The following is a 19,628-nucleotide window of genomic DNA, read 5'->3' on the forward strand; positions in this document are numbered from 1 at the left end:
CACAAACTTATATTCAGAAAACACTACAAACATACAACATATATACTTTGAAGTGCAACCCTCTAACAAACATATTTTGTGTTTAATCTAATAAACACCTACACAATATATATATATATATATAAACTATAAAATCAATAAACAACTATATTAAAGTATAGATTTCTCTAATAAACACCTACACAATATACATATATATATTTATATATATACAAAATAGAACCAATAATAAGTTTGGAAGTAAAATGAAAAAGAAATGTCATACTTTCAAGCAAAATAAGTGTGCAATCCTCTTTGTAAGATGATAGAATGAAGGATTGTGTGAAGAGAATGGAAGATTTTGGAGAGAAAACGGAGAAGAGAGGAAAAGATAGAGAAAAATGAGGGACTGACGGCGTGCGGGAAGATTTTAAGTTTTCACTCACTGTTCGAACGTGAAAAATTTCAGCGTGCTAATTTTTCTGCTCACAAAAATTTTTCCTATCACGTTCGAATAGTGACAAATGCCATTCGAACGGTAATTCATGAGTCATTAATTAGCAGAATATTTTCCCACCAATGCAATAAATCGTTCGAACGATGACAAAAGATATTCGAACGATAATCCAAAGTCATTAATTAGTGGGATATTTTCCCACCACTAGAATAAACCGTTCGAACGATGATGAATGACATTCGAACTGTAATCCAGAGTCATTAATTGGCGGGATATTTTTCCACCACTGCAACAAACCGTTCGAATGTTTTTTTCATAAGTTCAAACGCAAATACAGCCTTCGAACGGTTTACTGATACCGTTTGAACACATCATCTTAATATTTAAATATATTTATTTTCATCATTATACATATTAAAGAAAACTATAAGATCATATGTATTAGTAATATATACTATCATATATATAGTAAGATATACTATCATAGATATACTATATATACTAAATATCATATATATAATATCATATATATTATACTATACTAAAGTACAATATAAAAATGTAAGATGATATCTATTAGTAATATATACTATCATATATATTATCATATAGTTATTGTAATCATATATACTATAATATAGTAAAGTATAGAGAAATATATAGCCTCAAATATATTAATATCATATAGTAAAGTATAGAGAAATTTATGAGATCATATATATTAATAATCTATATTCTATATCTGCTGTGTAGTATCATATATAACATATATAGTAAAGTATAATGGAATATATAGTACTATATACTATCATATATATATATATATCATAACATATCTGCTGTATGATATCTATTAGTTAAGTATAAACTCATATATATAGTACTATATATTATCATATATATATATATATATATTATCATATATAATACTTTGATGGTAAAGTATTATAATATATTACTATTATACTATAATAAAATGTATATAAGTTATTATGTTTTCATTTAAAGTATTATACTATCATAATATATATATATATATATTATAATATACTATAATATTACATATATATTACAATATATATAATCTACTATAATAGTATATATATTATATTAAATTATAGTATTATAATATAATATACTACAATATAAATTTTTACTAAATTTGAAACAAATATCATTCGAACAGTAAATAATAACGTTCAAACAGTCATTTAAAACTGTTCGAATGGCTAAATATAACGTTCGAACAGTTATGCACATATATGTTATCGTGGGCAGAACTTTCTCGAACATCGCCATCCCCACCATTTGAAAACAATAGAAAACGTTTGAACGCCCATCAATCGCCACCTTCTGCTGCTGTAATCACCACCTACGTTGAACACTCTTCCTCCTAAGTGAAGGTATGAACTTTAAAAGTTATTTTACCGTTTATTTTGATAGTTTTATAGTTTTATTCGTTTTCTCTAGAAAAATTATATTTTTTCATCAATAATCACCGTAGAACACTACAAATCCACCGTAGGATGTTTATAAATGAAGAGTAGCATGTGTTTTGTCGAAGAAACCCACGAAATCGATGTATATTTAAGTGTTTTCATGGCCGTTGAGTTGACTCATCCATGGGCAAGCTCGATTTGTTTTCCATTCGAACGAGTTTAACCTTGCCGTTCGAACATTTTGTTAAACGTTTGAACGGTTTCATTGTTTTCCGTTCGACCACTTTTTTATCATTTGAATGTAAAAATTTTCGTTCGACCACTATATATTCCGTTCGAACCATTTACTTTATATTAACTTATTAAATTATTTTCATCATTTTATGAAATTGTTCTATCAATTAATTTGTTAAATTGCTATTAGTATATAATTTTATAAATCTTTTCTTATATTAGATTTTATCACTAATGTTGAATATATATATTTTATTAAAATTAAGGTTCATAATAATGTCTTATAGGAGCCGTAAACTTGGTAGATCAGGGGAACCTTCCATCCAAACAGTTCGCGAGTGGACTGTTTTACTTGAGCAGCAGGTAAAACTGTCTGATTTTGTGACTCTTATATGGGAGGGTCATTCCCTCCCATCAGTATTTAATGATCGTGGCTGGGAACCAATCTTAGATCAGCGAGAAGAAGGAATAGAGTTCATTTCCTACATTGACATTGTTGTTGAGCTTTATAAAGAGCTCGGTGGTGTCAGCCTAGACGATGGATGGGCATACAGGATCTGTGTCTGAACAACTCCTGTTATATTTTCAGCAGATGGACTCACTGCATATCTCAATATTCTTAGGCTGGTCGTTGCCTATCCAAACATGCCTCCTAGAGAGTCTGATTCTTCAGGTGATGCAGAGATGTCTTAGGACGAGGGACCATTTTACACAAATGAGGTCGATACACTTGTTGATCATGAGGTCAAAGACTTGATTGTTGGTCTAGATGCTCCAGTGTATGATGGAACGAAGAGCATTAGGCGGACAAATTTATCTTCTTTCTTCAAGATCATGAATTTGATCATCGCCAACAATATTGACCCTCAGAAGCACGAGACCGAGGTTGGCATGGATCGAGCAAAATTTATGATACGGGCCGCTCGTGGCATTCCGATTGACCTCGTGGGGTATATATTTGAGAGGATCCGATCAGAGGCTCGATACATTATGACATATATACTACCATTTTGGATCCTTATCACTCGATTTTTGCTACATTCCGGAGTTGTGCCAGAAGTTGCCGAGCATGCACGGGAGCTGATAGGACCGACCAACAGCACCACCCTGTCACGGAGCATGGGACACTCGAGATTTCATTTTCGTGGAGCTGTTCCTGACAGGGCTGATATTCAGAGAGATACACAGCCGAGAGATACTGGTGTATCAGCTGGTGAGGCATCTACACAGGCCGATGCATCACGCACATTTACTCGCGAGGAGATGGCTGACATACTACGTACTGAGATTGGCATACACATCAGCGATGATCGATGCATGCATACTGCCATGTCTGAGTTGCATACATTACTGCTAGCGTCTCTGAGTTACGTAAATAGATTAATGCCAATAATGCAACTCAGGTCACGCTCAGTACTCGACTGACACAGGTAGAGACACGATTAGCTGCAATCGAGGATGTGTGCAGAGACCTCGCATCATAGTAGTTTCTATTTTTTATTTATATTTTTTTTGTTATAGTTATGGACAATATATATGGTGTTTTGATAATTTGTTTTAGTTGTAAATTAAATATTTTATTTTTTCTGGAGTAATTATTGATTTATATTATGTGGTGTATGGCTGATAATATTTATTTAACTAAAAATCTTATTTAACATAAAAGAAATCATTAAAATATTGTTAAATTAATTAAATAAAATTAATTAATGAATTTTTATATATGATATATATTTTTTATATTTTGAGTTAAGTATTGAGATTAATATTATACGTTCGAATGTATAAATGTGGTGTTTGAATATGTTCGAACTAAATATATTCCATTCGAACGGTTTAGAAACCTTCCCGCCAGGTTTTGCCACCAAATCTTTTCCATTCGAACAAAAAAAATTATCGTTCGAATATTTTTTAACTTTCCCTGACATAATAAATTACTTTCCCGTAAAGATTTTTCTGTTCCAACGGAAAAAAAACTTTTTGAGATGATTTATTTGTCACAGAAAATACTGTTCGAAGTGATATTTATCCGATCAAACGGTTTTATAAAGTTGTCGATTTTTTAGAACGAAATTTAATGACTTTTAGGGCATTTGTCTCTAAATAATTTCGTCTCTAAGTCAAATTTATTGTAGTGTTGTTTGTATAAATAAATCAAGAAATATTAAAATTATAAAGAAATCTTATAAAAGTAAATTTATAAATTGATATAATTTTATAAGAAATGTTATATTTATTTTATAAAAAAAATAATTTTATAATCTATCATTAATAAAAGGACAATGATAGCATTTCAACTTATTTACCATCAGTTTACTCCTCACAAATAAAAAGTAAAAACTATATTTTAGAATTATAAAATAATTTTTTATAATACCGTTTTGTCCTTTTTTTATTATTTATTAATTAAATTATGAAGAGATTGTACACGAGTTGGTAGACTATCATTATTCATGATAAAATAAACACGTACACACTGACGGAGTATGCCACGAGAAGAGAGAAAAGAAGCGCAGAATCTGCATGTGCATGCGGACAAGGGAGGCAATAAAATCGCATTGATTACATCGGGCCCGGAGTAGCAACTATCGCCCAGGCAGTCGTAGCTCTACACAGACACAGAGAGAGGTGTGTGTAGAGTCGAAAGATAAGAGAGATCAGAGGCCAGGATCCTGCTGGAGGCGACGAGCATCTAGCAGCGAAGCGGAAAAATCGCTGCAGCTGAGTTCCAACACAACCCCCACCATTTCCTTGAACTCTCCGCCACCCCCAACGAACATCACTCTCGCTTTGTATGTGCACGGACAGACACACACTCTCTCTCTCTGTTACTGCAAAACACAGACACATAAATAAAATGTTTCAGGGACAACAATAAACGTCACGCCAATCCGGAAGACGGACTTCCACTGCGAGAAAGTAACTTGTTTTGTCTTATTTTTTGTTTTCCCTTTTTTTTAGAGAGAGATATTAGACTCTTGTGCTCTGGCGTGGTAGCTGAGGTACCTGAGAGAGAGAGAGAGAGAGAGAGAGAGAGGTAACAGTCTCGCACCTTGAACGCTCTGCAGCCGACACCACATATATACCTTTATATATATTCTCGAGTCCTCTATCATTTACTCTTTTCCTCTCCCTCCCAGCTCTCTTGCTCACGTTTATAAGCTCTTTGTATTTTGCGGGTCCTCGTCATTTTCTCTTCCGCCGCCTTCCTAGTTTGCTCAGAGAGAGAGAGAGAGACTCTGTTACCGGTGGTCCACGAGGGCAGGATTTGATGGCTACCGTTGCAGAAAATAACAGCAGAAGACGTATGGACGGTGGCTTGCCTGGTGATCAAAACGACCAACGTAAGCTCTCGGGACTTGTGTCCATCAAAATTTCCCTTTTTTCTGGGTTTTTTCTCTAATCTGATGCACGTTGAACATTGTTAATAATTAAATAGTAGTTTGGAAGATTCTTTCTATTTACTTATCCCAGAAATGGATTCTCGGATTTGACTGACTCTCCGATTCCATTATTACCATCCGTTTACAGTAATCGGGTTCTGCTTGTTGTGGTGTGTTAGGAGAGAAAGATGATTTGTATACTGCACTGTGGCATGCCTGTGCGGGCCCTCATGTCTACATTCCGCGTGCTGGGGAGAAGGTTTTCTACTTCCCTCAAGGTCACATGGAACAGGTTCCACTCTCCCTGCCCCCCTTTTTCTTTTCTATTGTCTTTCTTTTTCTCGTTTATTTTTATCAGCGCCCCTTTCTCTTATCATTCCTGTTACCTGAAGTGAATACATATGAAATCTGATGGGAAAGTTTTGTATGTCACAGTTGAGTCCTTACAAAAAAAGAAAACGAATCATATTGGAGTTTACTTTCATGAACACGCACACACTCTGGCTCGTTCAGGAATCTGTAATTTGATTATGTTGAAGGTGTGTACTTAAATGTAACACAAACATCATCATGTGTGTGTTTAACACAAACATCATGTGTGTGTTCGAAGATAGTTGCATTGCCCTATTTCAATCCTTATATAAATTTATCATCTTCGAATCTTCGATGGACCTATGATTCAAATGACATGCAACTGGCACCAGATAGTGGAAACATGAAGTGGTGGCTATTAGTGAAATCCTTAAAATTATACCATGCTATTGGTTCTTGGTGCCTACGATTTTTATCCATTGATCCTGATTAAAATTATTAGGTACTCCTGGAGTAAGGATTACTCTTGTCCTATCACAACGTGCCATATAACTAAAATTCTTTATGTAAGCATCAATTTTAATCGACATGGCATCCTATGATAGGATAGGAGTACCACGGGTTCATACTCTGGTTGTACTTAATAATTACTCTTAAATCACATGCAAAATTTAGAGGGATACGCATTTGTATTCAATGTAGCAACCACTTATAAAAAAAAAATCAATGTAGCAACCAATGCGCAATATATATATATATATATATATATATATATATATATATATATTTCAAATAATCGACATCTTTGCATGACTTATTCCCATGTAGCAACACCGTGTCTTGCTATTTGAGTTCATACTCACTAGTCACTTGTATGAATTCCTATATAGGTTGAGGCATACACCTACCAAGATGGTGTGATGGAAATGCCAATTTACAATTTACCTTCCAAGATCCTCTGCAAGGTTGTTTATGTTCATCTAAAGGTACAACATCTCTGTCCTTTTCTTCTTAATTCAAATTTTTAGTTGTTTTTTTAACCATATGTTTGAATTACAACTCGAGAACACTTTGTAAAAAAAATTTAGATTTTTTTGGGTGTGTTTTGAGGGTTTTTTCTTGGGGGTTGGGGTTGTCATATATATTTAGATTTTTCAATTATGGAATTCCTGATAACCCATTTGGTTTTGCAGGCTGACGCTCACACAGATGAGGTGTTTGCTCAAGTTACTTTGATTCCAGAGGCAGAGGTTAGCAAATAAGTGCTGACATATTTTATCTGCCTGACACTTCATTTGTGCATAAATGAATGGTGTCTTAACTTATTCTACTTGGGGAGCATTTAAAGTCAATGGAACCTGAGATTAATAGATGTTTAAAGCCATTCAAATTGTGAACTCAGGAGTTCCGTTATCTTTACAGGATTTGTAGTGAATTCAGTATGTTCGTGCTCATGTGCATGCAAGAAGTCTTTGGTTTTCATTGAGTGTCTGGAAAAGAGAAAACTAATATTTTTCCTTTCTTCAATGTTCCTTCCACAGGATCTTTGTGATTTAGATTATGAAATTGAGATGCTAACTAAATTTTACTTATGATATAAAGGTTGTAAAGGAAGTTCTCAGAATTAACGTTAATTGTGGTAATTTTGTAGTACTTAAAAAAATCTCTTTTCTCCTAGGCCATTCATAAGTTTGATCTTGATCATTACATCTTCAAGTAGTTCCATCTTCTACTATTACTTCTGTGGGTTGCAAAATGTTTTTATTGCTTTGGCTTCTCCCAGCAAGACAAGCCAAGTTTGGAGGATGAAAATGATGTGTCTTTGCCTCAAAGAACCAGTCTATGCTCCTATGTCAAGAAACTCACTGCCTCTGACACGAGCACGCATGGTGGATTCTCTGTTCCCAAGCGACAAGCTCAAGAGTGCTTCCCTCCTCTGGTTAGTATCTCCTTTACCAAATCAATTTAACTGAGTCACTGACCACAAATTGCTGGGATTATAGTTTATTTAGGTTAAAATGTTGTATTTTCTGAAGCCCTTAGAATAGTTGATTTTGGCTTCTCTGGACTAGGTAGCTTGCAACAGGATTAACTATTAAGTACTAGAATGTGGCCAATCCCATTCTTTCTTCTTCCTACTCAACGTATTTGCAAGTAATAAAATTAGCATATTATGTGAGTCCTTTGATTATGCCACTGTTTATACCTGTGGAATTGCTTTTCACATTCTATTCCCTAAATCAATTGTACTTCTCAAGCATGCTTCAAATATCGGATAACTAGCCTGTTCATTGATTTATTAGAGATCTTCTTGCAGGACATGTCTCAGCAACCGTCTGCACAGGAACTGATTGTCAAAGACTTGCATGGGCTTGAATGGTGCTTTCGCCATATTTGTCGTGGTATATTTAGTAAGCAGGGATTTTTTTGTGAGCATCACGCCCTGAAATAATCTAGCATTATCAGTGCTACGATTAATCACATTCTGAACATTGATATTTGGGATGTTCCTTAAACTTGGGGGTTCAAACTATGGTTTATATATCATTTAAACTTGCACATCAGAAGCATTGCTGTGATTACTACATGCATAGAAGTAGGGTTGTTTTTTGAAAAGTTAAGTTCATGATAAAGTTAAAATGACTGCATGTGTGGCAACATCAAATCTTGGAAATCAAACAATCCAGAGTGATGTTTGATTAATGATACTTTAGTACCATAACTAGTCTCTAGAAATTAATAAGGAGCTTCAGAATCTCAGATACATATGTTGTGCTATAACAGTGGTATAAAGAGCCTAATATTTAATATTACTAGTTTGATAGATAATTGAACCATGACATTGTTAGGATCTTATGTAGGCCTTAGGCCCAAGCCGGCAAAAATGGACCTTTATGACCATCTGAAAATCTTTTATACCATTACCATTGGACTTGGAAAAAAAAATTAGGATGAGAGTTTTTGCTGAAGAAATTCATGAGAATGAGCTGCAGGTAGCCCTAGGAATTGCAAAAATTTTAGGGTTTCTTGTGGTGGTCTCCGAAGCTGTTTTATTTCTGATGAAAATCCTAATGAGAATGAACTATATGGAAGATCAGTACTAGGCTCCCTAGTTATCCTCAACCATTTTCATCCCCCAAATATGTTTTTTTCCTCCTAGACAGATCTGGTTTTTATAAAAAATGATTCCTATTTCTTTCCAAAACCGATTTTCTTTTCAAACATCATATAAATGAATTAAAGTAGTATCCATTACATATAAAGAGTGAAACTTTTAGACATTGAGGAACAAAAGGAAACCCTGGATCCAAAAGTGAAATGCTTGCTTTCTAAAAAGGAAACCCTTGGCTTTAGACGTAACAATTGAGGGATTAATGTGTGTGAAGTGTTCACCAATGGACTTGGAGCGGAATATAGGATAATGAGAGTATTGTTGGGGAAATCAACACAGCGGAAGGGATAAAAGCGGTAATAAAAGAGTACACTCATGCACTCAGTGACACCAAAAATTTAACGTGGTTCGGCAACTGCCTACATCCACAGAAAAGAGCTTCACTAATAAATAGTGGCACACAAGAAAATATTACAGAGGAGGAGGATTACACTCCACTCAACTCAACTCTCTTCTTTTCTCTCAGAGCTCTCTCGGCTCTCTCTCTTTTCTTTTCTCCTTGGGTGTGTTTTATGCTCTCGTCTGAAGCTTCAATTTATAGGCGCATTACTTTACGTATGAACGCATTTATTGTTGCATTCATTAGGTGGTTGGGCGCTGGGGGTTGAGGGTTAAGCGCTGAGCAGTCAACAATGACTGCTCAGGGCATGGACTTCAACAATTCTCCCCCTCCATGCCCATTTACCTATATGTTCTCCATCCCAGCTATGTCTCTGCATAGCTCAAGCTTCTCACTTGTAACCACCTTCGTCAGCATGTCTGCTGGATTCTCTTTCGTATGGATCTTCACAAGCTTCAACAGCTGTTGTTCCATCGCTTCGCGTATCCAATGATAGCGGATGTCAATATGCTTGGTGCGGGAGTGGTACATTGAATTCTTGCTCAAGTCTAGAGCACTTTGACTATCACAATGTACCTTGTAGTCCTCTTGACTAACTCCTAGTTCTTGGAGAAAACGCTTCATCCACAACATCTCTTTCCCAGCTTCCGCTGCGGCAATGTACTCTGCCTCTGTTGTGGATAAAGCAACACACTTTTGCAACTTGGACTGCCAAGAGACAGCTCCTCCTGCAAAGGTGAAGAGAAATCCCGAAGTAGATTTCCTGCTATCCAGATCTCCTGCCATATCTGAATCTGTATAGCCTTCCAAAACTGGTTTAGCTCCCCCAAAACACAAGCACATATTCGATGTACATTTCAGGTACCTGAGAATCCACTTGACTGCTTCCCAATGATCCTTTCCTGGATTTGAAAGGAATCTGCTCACCATGCCTACAGCATGAGCAATATCTGGTCTGGTACAAACCATTGCATACATCAGGCTTCCTACTGCTGAAGAGTAGGGGATTGCTTCCATTTCTTCAATCTCTTTCTTTGAAGAAGGACACGAGCTCTTGCTCAACTTGAAGTGGTTTGCAAGTGGAGTTTTGACTGGCTTAGCATCTCCCATGTTGAAACGTCTAATGACCTGTTCAACATATTTTTGTTGTGATAGCCACACCCTTTTGACTTTCCTATCACGAACAATCTTCATGCCCAAAATTTGCTGTGCTGGGCCTAAGTCCTTCATGTCAAAGAACTTGGATAGTTCCTTCTTTAGTTTGTTAATCATGGACCTATCTTCACCAACGATTAACATATCATCAACGTAAAGAAGGAGTATGACAAACTTGTCATTCTGGAACCTTCGAACATAGACACACTGATCTGCAACAAGTCTCTTGTAACCATGACTCATCATGAATGAGTCGAACTTCTTGTACCATTGCCTCGGCGCTTGCTTGAGGCCATAGAGACTCTTCTTCAGCCTGCAGACTAAGTGATCTTTCCCTGGAGCTGCAAACCCTTCTGGTTGCTCCATATAGATTTCCTCCTCTAAATCTCCATGGAGAAAGGCTGTCTTCACATCCATCTGTTCGAGTTCTAAATTCAAGCTGGCTACCAATCCGAGTATGACTCGGATCGACATCATTTTCACCACCGGAGAAAATGTCTCGTCAAAGTCGATTCCCTTCTTCTGCTAGAATCCTTTGACAACCAATCTGGCCTTGTGCTTTATCAGCTTTCCTTGCCATCTTTCTTCAGCTTGAACACCCATTTGTTCTTTAGGGCTTTCTTTTCTTCAGGAAGTTTCACCAACTCATAGGTCTGATTTTTCTGCAAAGAACTCATCTCTTCTTGCATTGCCTGCACCCATAAGCTTCTATCAGCATGAGTTTGAACTTCCTGGAAGCTCTCATGCTCCCCCTCATCAGTAAGCAGAATATAGTTTGATTCCGGATATCTCCTCGACGGAATCAGTAGGCGGCCTCTTGCCGATCTTCTTGGTTCATCAACCAAAGGAGGTTCGTCACCATCTAACCCTTGTGGTGGTACACCAGCTGCTGGTGGAGAGGATTCTTGCTCCCCCTGCTCGACACCCTGAGCTTCTTCTTCTGCTTCTGGATCTCGATCCTGCATATCCTCATTATCTGTGGCGGACTGTAATGGTGCAGGATTTGGAGTATCGGAACTAAGCTCTCTTGATGAAGCTTTAGTTCCTATGTTCTGGTTTTCATGGAACACAACGTCCCTACTTCTGACAATTTTCTTTGTCACTGGATCCCATAACTTGTATCCGAATTCTTCATCTCCATATCCAACAAAGATACATGGAGTTGACTTGACATCGAGCTTCTGTCTCAGCTCCTTGGATACGTGTGCAAAGACTTTGCACCCAAACACTCTCAGGTGAGAGTAAGAGACATCTTTTCCAGACCAAACCTTCTCAGGAATTTCAAATTCCAGTGGTGCAGAAGGTGATCTGTTGATCAGGTAACAGGCAGCTAGAACAGCTTCACCCCAGAATGGCTTTGGTAACTTGGCCATACTGAGCATGCATCTTGTTCTTTCAATGATGGTCCGGTTCATTCTTTCGGCTACACCATTGTGCTGAGGGGTATATGGGACCGTCTTCTCATGTCGAATACCGCGATCAGCGCAGTATGCAGCGAACCTTTTGGAGACATATTCTCCTCCGTTGTCCGTTCGCAGGCACTTCAACTTCTTTCCCGTCTCTCTTTCCACTAGGGTGTGGAAATTCTTGAAGTGCTCGAAGACCTGATCCTTTGACTTCAAAACATATACCCAGACTTTTCGTGAAGCATCATCAATGAATGTCACGAAATATCTGTTACCTCCCAATGACTCTTCTTCCATGGGACCACATACATCAGAGTGTACCAGACTCAACAACTCTGATCTTCTCTTCGTAGAGGATTTAAACGAGACTCTACATTGTTTGCCAAACAAACAGTACTCACAAGGGTTTAACGCTGTTCCTTTGGCAACTTTGATGAGTGCCTTCTTCGCAAGCGTATCCAGCCCTTTCTCACCCATGTGTCCGAGTCTCTTGTGCCACAGATTCGGTGATGCCTCGTCTTCCACTGCATTGAGGCTATCAGAACCGATCTTCACATGGGTCTTGTACAACGTACCGCAAATATGTCCTCGGGCGACAACCATGGCACCTTGTGACAGCTTCCAAGTGCCTTTGCTGAAGTAGCTGTCATAGCCCTGTCGATCAAGGGCTGTCCCGGAAATCAGGTTGAGCCGAAGGTCAGGAATGTGTCGAACATCTTTCAACACCATGGTGCAACCAACGTTGGTTTTTATCTGCACTTCACCAACTCCCACGATCTTCGAGGAACTGGCATTCCCCATCCTTACCGTACCAAAGTCTCCTGCTTTGTACGTAGTGAAAAATTCACTGTGGGAAGTGGCGTGGTATGATGCTGCTGTGTCTACCACCCACTCAACATCATGGCTTGCAACGTGCAGACACGTCTCGTCACTGGTGGAAAGTATTGCCACATCTCCCGAAAGAGTGACAAGGGTTTCACCATCTTCTTTCTTCAGCTTACTACTTTGACCTTGCTCCCTTAAAAACTTGCGGCAGTGTTTCCTCATGTGGCCTTCTTTGCCACAGTGGTAACATTTCATGTTACCCGTCTGCTGGTTCCTGCTACTACTGGACCTTCCACGTGGTTGAGGCTTCCCTCTGTTTCTGCCTCCACTTCTCCCTCTATCATTACCTTGAGGCCTTTCTCTACTTTCGGTGACAAGGGCATGAGTTTGATTCATGCTAGTCTCTTTTCGTCTGGCCTTCTCATTAAATAGGGCATCCTTAACCATCGTCATGGTAAGTTTGCCATCTGGAGTAGAGTTACTTAGGGAGACCACCAGCGTCTCCCAATTGTCTGGTAATGAACTGAGAAGTAGCAGGGCTTGTTCTTCATCGGCAAGATTCAGGTTGACGGACCCGAGCTGGTTAACTAGGTTTTGAAACTCGCTAGTATGCTCGGCAACAGAGGTATCGCTTTTCAACTTCAAGTTAACAAGCCGTCTCATCAAGAGGGCCTTGTTTCGAGCAGTTTTAGCCTGATACATATCCTCTAACTTTTTCCAGAGGTTATATGCATCCGTCTCCTGGGCCACGTGGTGAAAAACACTATAGTCAATCCATTGCCTGATCTGACCAATAGTCTTCTTGTGCATCTTTTTCCACACTTGATCCGTAACTTCATCTGGCTTCTTCCCTTCATCTTCCAAAGGGTCAAACAGATCTTTACAGTTCAAGAGATCCTCCATTCGAGGTCTCCAAAGACTGTAGTTTGAGGCAGTCAGCTTTATCATGGCGCCTGATGCTGAATCCTCCATGGATTTAGACTGTTCTAAATACAAAATACAAGTACAGGATCTTTGAGGTGGAATATCACAAAACGGACAGCACCGTTGTGTCCGGAACGTCTGATTTTGTTGGAAACGAGTCTTGTTTCGTCAAAATCGGACTCAGATAGCACAAGGAATGACCAAAAGAACCAAAACAGGAACTCTGTCGCGTGTGCAGTGCGTGGCGCGACAAACAGCGCGTAGGCGCGTGTACCTCACGCGCCTGAACTCCTCTGGTGCTCGTGGAACGCGTAGGCGCGTGTCCCTCACGCGCTTTATGGAGTCAAGAACACGTCAGGGAGCGTGAACTTCACGCGCAGGTCTTCCCTGGAACGCGTGTGGCGAGTGTATGAGCGTGGGAATCACGCGCTAGATACTCTACTTGGCGCGTGGGACGCGTGTCGAGAGTGGGTCTCACTCTCCGATCTTCAGACGGCGCGTGGGAGCGCGTGCGTTCTCCGTTTGGCCTCTGGTTTCCACTGCTTTTCTTGTCTGGATGAGACGAACACAGTGGTATGCTCAAATTTGAAAACTGAGCTACACACTAAAACCGAGTTTTCTGTAAAAAACTTCTTCCAACAAACGCTCTGATACCACTTGTTGGGGAAATCAACACAGCGGAAGGGATAAAAGCGGTAATAAAAGAGTACACTCATGCACTCAGTGACACCAAAAATTTAACGTGGTTCGGCAACTGCCTACATCCACAGAAAAGAGCTTCACTAATAAATAGTGGCACACAAGAAAATATTACAGAGGAGGAGGATTACACTCCACTCAACTCAACTCTCTTCTTTTCTCTCAGAGCTCTCTCGGTTCTCTCTCTTTTCTTTTCTCCTTGGGTGTGTTTTATGCTCTCGTCTGAAGCTTCAATTTATAGGCGCATTACTTTACGTATGAACGCATTTATTGTTGCATTCATTAGGTGGTTGGGCGCTGGGGGTTGAGGGTTAAGCGCTGAGCAGTCAACAATGACTGCTCAGGGCATGGACTTCAACAAGTATCAATCGATGAGCAAGCATAAACAATTAATGCGTTGTAAGTCTCATGAGAAATCAAGTTGGTCAATATGTACATGAATTCAATAAGCTTTGCACTCTTTTCTTTTAACAGTGGATATTGTTTTAGCTGAACTATGTTCCAAAGTTTTTCCTAGTGGATAGTTTTCTCGCTAATAGAATCTCTTGTAAAACTAAAAAAAAATCTCACCTCATGCAGATGCGATAATGTTTATGTTGTTGGATTTATATGATTATTGCTCTCGACTATGCTGGTTAAGATCTTATCATATTTGAATGATCAGTATAGGAGTTGAAATTGATTTGTTGCACTCGAAGAATTTGTTGTATTAGTTCCACTTTGTATATTGATTGATTATTGGCATTTGGTTAAAGTTGTCTTACTGCGGAAAGTGTTGTAGAATAGCTACTTTAGTCATGGGGATGTAGCTAGTTGGACTTTTTTATAATACACAATGGATGAATGTCTGGGAAGCCACACCACATGTGGTTTGGAGAATATTTCTCATGCATTTTTTTCATATTTACAACATCTTGGTTTTAAGGTGCATTTCTTCACTGCCTTAATGTAGGTCAGTCAAAGCGGCACTTGCTCACCAGTGGTTGGAGTCTCTTTGTGACTGCTAAGAAGCTCGTTGCTGATGATGCATGTATCTTCCTTAGGTTCTCTCTCTCTCTCTCTCTCTCTCTCTCTCTCTGTGTATTCTTGGCTTATTTCCTATTACTCCTTGAATCTAAGTAGACATTAAGTTATGGAACCTTTAAGCAATTAATTGTGATGAAGAAATTTATAGCACTTGCTTTCTTCAGTTTGTTTGATATCTCTCAATCTGTTGATAGCCAATATTATTATTGTTAGTATCATCAACATCATCATTCTTGCTGAACAGAGGAGAAAATGGACAACTTTGTGTTGGGATCCGCCGTGCAATTAAACCACTAAATAATGCCTCAGCATCTGTCATATCTGGCTACAGCATGCAACATGGCATACTTGCCAGTGCTTTCCATGCTGTTTCTACTGGAACCATGTTTACCGTCTATTACCACCCTTGGTATGCTATAATCCGATTATGCATATTCAAATGCGAGGCATCTAGGCTGGGTTTAATTTTTATTTTTGAAAAGTATTATTACCAAAAAGAATCTGGATGTCTACTAATCATAAAAAAAGGAAAGACATTCAGATTCTTTTTGGTGATAATAAAGTAACCATTTAATTCAACTTTTGCAGGACAAGTCCTGACTTTATCATACCTGTTAATCGGTACATGAAGTTAGCTAAAGATGTCTATTCAGTTGGAATGAGATTCAGAATGCAGTTTGAAGGCGAAGATTTTTCAGAAAAGAGGTAACTAAACGAAACCTCTCTGCACCACTGTGTTCTATCTTTCACCATTAATCCTTTCGGGACTCTTGCTAATTTCAATTTCTATTGAATGCATATCACTTCAAGCGCACATCCCTTTTAAAGAAAAAGAAAATAGACACAACATCGTTTGTGCTTAAGGCAGTGCAATTTACAAGAATGAAAGAAGAGGCTTTGATTGCAGTCTATGGCATTCTTTAAGTGCAAGAATTGTTGGATAAATATAGTCACTGCACATAATCTTCCCATTTAGAAGCAAATATTTGTCCTCTATGTTCTCTTTCCTGAATGTTGTTACTGCCAGATTTTCAGGTACTGTAGTTGGTGTTGAAGATATAGATTGTATTAGGTGGCCTGGTTCAGAATGGAGATGTCTCAAGGTACCTAGCTCTTTTTCTAACTTTTAAGACACCTTTTGTCCCTTTAAAATGATTTTTTTCATTTTAGTGTGCTTTTTTATATTCTAGATTATTTCATCAAACTTTCTCTCCTTTCAGGTTAAATGGGATACCACATCAGACAAATTTTTGTGTCCTGAAAGGGTTTCACCTTGGAACATTGAACTGATAGAATCAAATAATAAGAACCCTTCTATGATATTTGAACGAAAGAGGACAGAACCACTTAATTTATCAGTGCCTGGGTTTTCCAGTGTGACCAGAGACGGTTTGTGATCCTCATTATCTTCCACTTTACTTTCAAACTCTTATTGGAAGGTTTCTCAAGATTCCAGAAAAGTTTCACACTATTCTGTATTAGTCTTTTATGCCTATATCTTTAGCTGTAGTTTATTTCCCGATTTATGGAATTCCATTTTTCTAGTAGGTTTATTTCAGTATCCGGTCGAGTATACATCTAAAAGACACAAAAGGGTCTTGCAAGGTCAAGAAAACAAGAAAACTAGTACCCAAGAATTGGGTGCACAAACTCCACTGATATTTGCACCTTTGTTACCCTCAACAGATCCTGATTGGTGTCACAGAAAATTGGGGTTGGAGAATCATCTAGGTTCTCCAATACATGCACAATTGGTTCAATATAGCAGCAATATAATATCATCTTCTGGTGGAAATATAGCGGTTCCTTGCCCCACTTACAAGTGGCCACCAATATTTACCAACAGAGTCTGTGACAATGTTTCTGTTAGAAGAAACATTTCAGTCTCAACCACAAGCAATTTTGGGTCCAAGATATTCAGGCCTTCTGAATCAAGGGATGAAAATGAAGTGCCACTTGCCCAACCAACTGGCTGTGCCAGGCTTTTTGGGGTCGATTTACTTTATAGTCATCAGGAGCTCCCTTCACCACAAGTTGCCACTTCTTGTGAGCTTTCAAGGCCTCGTTCCTTCCTTCCAACATATGAATCATGTGTTTCTGAAACCATCCAGGTTTCAGACTCCTCTAAGAGTACATCTGGCGTTCTACAGAGAAAACAATGCGACAATTGTTCTTTCATTAACAGGAATTGCACAAAGGTACTTTTACTTTTTAAATTGCATTAAACATGGTTCAAACAACTTAAGCGAAATAAACGAATTGAATTACCTGTAATCACGCATGGTAAGGTCTCAGATTGTGGTTTAGCAACATTAACACAAACCATTTCTCATATAAGCAAGCAATGACCTAATTTTAGAAATGTTAAATGGGGGGGGACTAGTGTGGAGGATTATATATATATATATATATATATATATGTATATCCTTCTAAGCATGAGTCTAGACATGGAATCTGAAGTTGCTTGCTCACACACCCTGGTGATGTCAAGTTAATTGGATAAGCTAATCTTGAGAAACTGTGAACTGTAACTCTTCCAGGTGCTCAAGTATGGAACTGCTCTTGGAAGATCAGTAGACCTTATGCGTTTTGATGGGTATGATGAACTTGTTTCTGAGTTGGACCAGATGTTCGATTTCAAAGGAAGCTTGATTGATGGAAGCAGTAGGTGGCATGTAATCTATACTAATGGTGAAGGAGATATAATACTCATAGGACATTGCCCATGGCAGTTAAGAAGCATACTACTGTCTCAAATAACATCTCTTAGGTGGTAGTTTAAAGTTAGATATGATGTTGGTATTTGTTGGCTAATTTGATGATATTTGTTTTATATTTGCAGAGAATTTTGCCTCGTGGTGCAAAGGATATTCATCTTTCCAAAGGAAGAAATTGATAAGTTGATCCAAACTCACCAGATCTAACTCCCCTCAAATTGCTAATTGCTGATGTTAATTATGTCGTCTTTCTCATCCATCTACATGGAGAGAGAGAGAGAGAGAGAGAGAGAGAGATCAGACAGATGGTGTCAGTACATTATTTGAACATAGCTATGCAGAATAAGTCCATGTAGTTAAGAATTGGGATGAAAACCTATGCACAATTTATAAGTTAATGCAGCTTTGCTTGCTATATGAATGCTGCATTATTGTCTCTATTGGCAAGGTTGTTTCTGTTGCTTGTAAAATAGTAGTGCTTCATCTGAGGACGTGCCTATGATTGCTGTCCAAATTATTCCCAGCTAAAAATATGTAAGCAAACTTCTTCGTTTCTCTCTCTGGCGAAAATGCTCTCTATCTAAAGCCCAAAAATCTTACCTTCTCCGTCTAGAGGGTCGATGGAGCTTCGGCTACAGCCACCCTCCTCTTGTTTGTATAGTCCCAACACTGTCCTACCGTGCTTTTCTAGTTTTTCCTTCGTTTTCCGACTGTAGCACAGAGAATTGTCGATCTACTGTTGTTTGGTCACCCACGACCGCCACATGATGCACTGCAAGACTCACCAGTTGTTGATCCTTTGGGCGGCAGAATCAGATTGTCGAAAAGAGTGGCACGTGAGTCTTGTGCGCGGCCCAAACCGTAAGCGGATCTCACGCGCAGCTGCACCAGGAAAAGTCTGTCACCACCACACGCTGAATTTTTGGGGCCAGAGGCCTCGGATCTCTTAGATCCAACCAACCTCCACTCTCCTAGTGTGGTGCATGGTCTTCACGAGCCTCCACAGTTCTTGACAGTCGCCCGCCAGCGATTCGACACTTCTTCTACTTTCTATCTTCCTATATCATCGCTTCTGCTAACCACGGATCGTGGAAAAAATGTAGTAAAAGTCTCATTCAATCAGTCCAGATTAGCAACATGCAACACAAATCCATTGCGGCTTTCAGTTGAGTATTATAATTTATAGTCCGTTTATCGGACTGTATCAAAACTGTTTCAGGCGACTTCCCCTTGTGGGAAATGGGTGGGAGTAAAGTCATTGGCCCTAGATCCTTTTTTTTTCCTTTTTTCCTTTTTTTTTTTATCCTATATTGTACTAGCTGGTTTGGGATGAATGTCGAGACCTTCCACTTTGTAATCTCTTGTATCCTATAACTGTTTTATATATTTATAATATATTTGCTTAGAAAAAAAATATATGAAAGCAATATGCACAAGCACAGGAGGTAGAAAGTCTCTTCCCCCCCCGCTCTAAAATGCTTATAGGATTTGGTTTGACAATTTCCTAGCAAATTAATGTTGCAGCAGATTCTAAAGGATGAGGGAAACACTGAAAACTC

At 38.5% G+C, this 19,628-nt stretch overlaps 1 protein-coding gene across 5 annotated transcripts; it reads left to right on the forward strand.

The window, feature by feature from the left end:
* The first annotated feature begins 4,696 nt into the window (after positions 1–4,696).
* Positions 4,697–19,186, forward strand: LOC108997964 (auxin response factor 4-like). 5 transcript variants are annotated; one of them, XM_035692965.1, is made up of 14 exons: positions 4,697–5,453; positions 5,672–5,784; positions 6,695–6,790; positions 6,998–7,054; positions 7,588–7,743; positions 8,110–8,215; positions 15,278–15,368; positions 15,596–15,760; positions 15,940–16,056; positions 16,379–16,454; positions 16,572–16,740; positions 16,900–17,549; positions 17,893–18,083; positions 18,195–19,186. In XM_035692965.1, the coding sequence occupies exons 1-14, from the start codon at positions 5,381–5,383 to the stop codon at positions 18,274–18,276; spliced, it is 2,142 nt and encodes a 713-aa protein (XP_035548858.1). In that variant the 5' UTR covers positions 4,697–5,380; the 3' UTR covers positions 18,277–19,186. The 5 variants fall into 5 exon arrangements, with proteins under 5 accessions (XP_035548858.1, XP_035548862.1, XP_035548859.1 ...); XM_035692969.1 differs by having other exon boundaries at positions 17,038–17,549; XM_035692966.1 differs by having other exon boundaries at positions 8,110–8,206; positions 16,897–17,549.
* Positions 19,187–19,628: the final 442 nt, after the last annotated feature.

Source organism: Juglans regia, chromosome 8 (genome assembly GCF_001411555.2).
Source record: "Juglans regia cultivar Chandler chromosome 8, Walnut 2.0, whole genome shotgun sequence".
In the NCBI taxonomy this organism is placed as follows: Eukaryota; Viridiplantae; Streptophyta; class Magnoliopsida; order Fagales; family Juglandaceae; genus Juglans; species Juglans regia.

Coding starts and splice junctions, on each gene's coding strand:
- LOC108997964 (XM_035692965.1), top strand. CDS start 5,381: ATGGCTACCGTTGCAGAAAATAACAGCAGAAGACGTATGGACGGTGGC. Junction 15,369..15,595: donor GATGCATGTATCTTCCTTAG/GTTCTCTCTCTC, acceptor CTTGCTGAACAG/AGGAGAAAATGGACAACTTT. Junction 17,550..17,892: donor TTAACAGGAATTGCACAAAG/GTACTTTTACTT, acceptor TAACTCTTCCAG/GTGCTCAAGTATGGAACTGC.